The sequence below is a fragment of the Aureococcus anophagefferens genome (genome assembly GCF_000186865.1).
Source record: "Aureococcus anophagefferens unplaced genomic scaffold AURANscaffold_3, whole genome shotgun sequence".
NCBI lineage: Eukaryota > Pelagophyceae > Pelagomonadales > Pelagomonadaceae > Aureococcus > Aureococcus anophagefferens.
The window spans coordinates 1,366,513-1,369,481 of NW_008705563.1; the positions used below are offsets into that span (position 1 = coordinate 1,366,513).

Consider the following 2,969-nt stretch of genomic DNA (forward strand, 5'->3'; position numbering starts at 1 on the left):
CGCTCTTCCTCGTGCGCGACCACCTCGTGCGCTGCGAGGACAAGCGCCGCGGCGGCAAGGCGCACCTGCACCGCGCGTCCCAGTTTCTGATGGCGCTCGGCCAGGGCGGCGGCGGGTCCATGAAGCCGCACCACAGCGACTCCGACGACGACGCGAGCGGCAGCGACTCCGACGACGACACCGCGCCGACGCCGCCGCGGACCCGGCCGCCGCCGCCGCCGGGGCCCTCGCCGCGGTCCCGGCCGGCGCCGCCGCCGCCGTCGCCGCGCCGGCGGAGCCCGAAGGCGAAGCTCCACGAGCAGCACCCGCCCGCGTACTAGGCGGCGCGTTTAGTCGGCGGCCTCGCAGGCCGCGGCGCCGCGCCGGGGCACGCGGAGCGTGAGCTTCTTCGCGAGGCCGATGCCGCGGCCGCTGGACGCGTAGTAGTAGCCCGCCTCGTTGATGAAGATGGGGTAGACCGGGTCGCCGAGGCTCCCGTCGTAGGGCACCTCGGCCCCGTCGAAGGTCCGGAAGAGGCCGTCGCCCGCGGCGAGGGGCGCCCAGTCGCGGTCCTGGAGCGCCTCGTGGACGACGGCCGTCGGGAAGCCGTCGGCGTCGACGGGCCACGCGAGCTTCGCGTGCGACCCGGCCGTGGAGAACGCCATCACGGTCTCCGGCAGCGCGACGTCGTCGCCGTCGAGGGTCGCGAACTCGACGACGGCCTCGAGCGCCGCGCGCGTCGCCGCGACGACGTCCGCGCGCACGAGGCCCTGGGGCGTCGGGCCGACCTCGATCTGGAGCGCGTCGGCGCCGACGGACGCGAGGTAGGGCGACGCGGCCTTGTCGCGGATGTCGTTGAAGAGGATGCGCACGCCGGCGAGCCGCGCCTGGACGTAGGCCGCGCAGCGCAGCGCGAAGGGGCACCACGCGTCGACGATGATCGTCGTGCCCATGTTCGCCGTCGTCGTGTGGAGGTCGACGACGAGGTCCGCGGCGGCGGGCGACCCCTTGGGCCCGAGCGCCGCGTCGATCTCCGCCGCGCGCGCGGCCTCGACGGTGTCTCTGGGAGTGTCGAGCCGCGCCCGCGAAAAGCACCGGTTCAGGTCCTCGTCGCAGAAGCGCCGGTTCAGCGCGATGGCCCGCGTGTTCGCCAGGAAGGGCTCGACGTTGTCCAGCGCCGGCGTGGCGAGCAGCGCCTTGACGAGGTACACGCCCGTGTACTCGTTGCCGTGCGTGCCGCCCACGACGACGATGCGCTTGCAGGCGACGGCGCGCAGCAGGCACAGGCGCAGGAAGGTGAGCACGTAGCGCATGGCTCTACGGGAGGCGCCGATGGTGCGCGGCTACGAGGACCGCTCGATTACGAGAAATTGCAATCCACCATGCCTCACCTCGAAAGGTCAAGATTCAACATCGCATGAAACATCACCGAGCTTCGGCGCCGTCGACGCTGCCCGATCGTCCAAAGCTGCCCCAATCGCGTCGCTCCTCTGCGCATTGGACGCGCACGCGGCGGCGCGGGGCCCGGGGCCGCGGCCGCGGTCGACGTCGGCGGGGCCGCGCCGCTTCGTCGCCGCCGCCGTCCGCCGCCAGCGCGGCTGGTCGCAGCCCGCGCCCGCGAGGTCGCAAAAAATAACTCGCGCGCGCGCGCCCACGCATAGCCGCGCGCCATGGTGCAGTGCGACCCCTACGCCATCAAGGCCATCGTCGAGGACTCGGCGGACAAGGCGACGTTCCGGCCCGTGCTCCAGGCGCTCGACGTGCGGAACAGCGCCAAGGAGGGCACCGCGGACCGCTACCGCGTGTTGGTGTCCGACACGGTCCACTTCCTGCGCTGCATGGCCGTCGCGAAGCTCAACGCCCTCGTCACGGACGGCCACCTCGTCAAGGGCTGCCTCGTGCGGCTGCTCGACTACCGCGTGACCTGGATCCAGAACCGCGCGGTCATCATCCTCCTCGATCTGGAGGTGCTGAGCGGCGCGATGGAGCGCGTGGGCTCGCCGCAGAACTACCCCGAGTCGCTCAACTCGAAGTCGAAAGCCGCGGCCCCGCCGCCGCCGCCGGCGCCCGCGCCGGCGCCCGCCGCGGAGAAGCGCGCGCCGAGCGGCGCCTACCACGACCTCGCGGAGGACGTGGTATTGGGCATCGCGCGCGCGATGGGCGCGCTGCACCCGGGCCGCGAGGGCGCGCCGAGCCGGGGCGAGCCGCCCACCGACGTCGCCGGCGACGTCGCGGCCCTCGCGGCGGCGCTGGCGGCCGAGGCCGCGGACCCCGCGCGCGGCCTCGACGACGCGGCGTGCGCGACGTGGGCCGCGAACGTGCGAGACGCCGCGGCCGCGGCCGCGCTCGGCGCGCGGCAGCAGGTCGAGGCGCGGAAGCTGCTGAGCCGCGTCGTCGACCGCCACCTCGCCGGCGCCGCCGACGAGGAGAACCCGGACCAGAACGACGGGCCCCTGCCGCTGTCCGCGTTCGCGGCGCTCGACGCGCTCCGCCACTGCTGCGGCGGCGCCAAGGCCGGCGCGCTCGAGAAGCTCGCGCGGCTCGCGCGGCGCGTGCACCACCACGACTTCCTGCTGCGGCCGAGCGCGCTCGGCCTCCTGGCGTCGCTGGCCGTGCGCTGCGCGCCGCGCCACGGCGACGCGCTCGCGCTGAAGCGCGCGGGCGAGGACGCGCCGCCGGCGACGCAGAATTTGTTCGACGAGCTCCGGCGGTGCGCCCAGTGCGTGCTGAGCCGCCTCCTGGCCTGGCCCGAGCGCATGGCCAAGGGCGGCTGCGACCTGGGGCCCGACGCGCGGCCGCCGGCGCCGACGGCGGGCTCGTCGCCCGACGAGATGGGCGGCGCGCTCGCGTTCTACGACGCCATCGCCTGCGGCGAGGCCCTGCGGGCTTTGAAGCTGCTGGGGCGCCTGGGCGTCGTCGCGGCGACGAGCGACCAGGCGGACTCGCTGCCCCTGGTCGCTTTGCTGGGCAACCGGAACGGCGTCGCCGAG

General features: G+C 75.0%; 2 protein-coding genes across 2 annotated transcripts in view; one reads left to right on the forward strand and one right to left on the reverse strand.

Annotated features, from left to right (window-relative positions):
• Positions 1-329: 329 nt before the first annotated feature.
• Positions 330-1,292, reverse strand: AURANDRAFT_21222 (hypothetical protein; the record flags this gene model as incomplete). Its single annotated transcript, XM_009035733.1, has 1 exon — positions 330-1,292. One exon carries the CDS (start codon positions 1,290-1,292, stop codon positions 330-332), a length of 963 nt encoding a protein of 320 aa, XP_009033981.1.
• Positions 1,293-1,649: 357 nt separating this feature from the next.
• AURANDRAFT_61710 (hypothetical protein) overlaps positions 1,650-2,969 on the forward strand; it is a gene marked incomplete at both ends in the record, with an annotated part of 2,839 nt that continues 1,519 nt past the window's right edge. The window contains one exon of the mRNA XM_009035451.1: positions 1,650-2,960. Coding sequence (XP_009033699.1) covers positions 1,650-2,960 — 1,311 coding nt within the window. The remainder of the gene's footprint in view (positions 2,961-2,969) is intronic.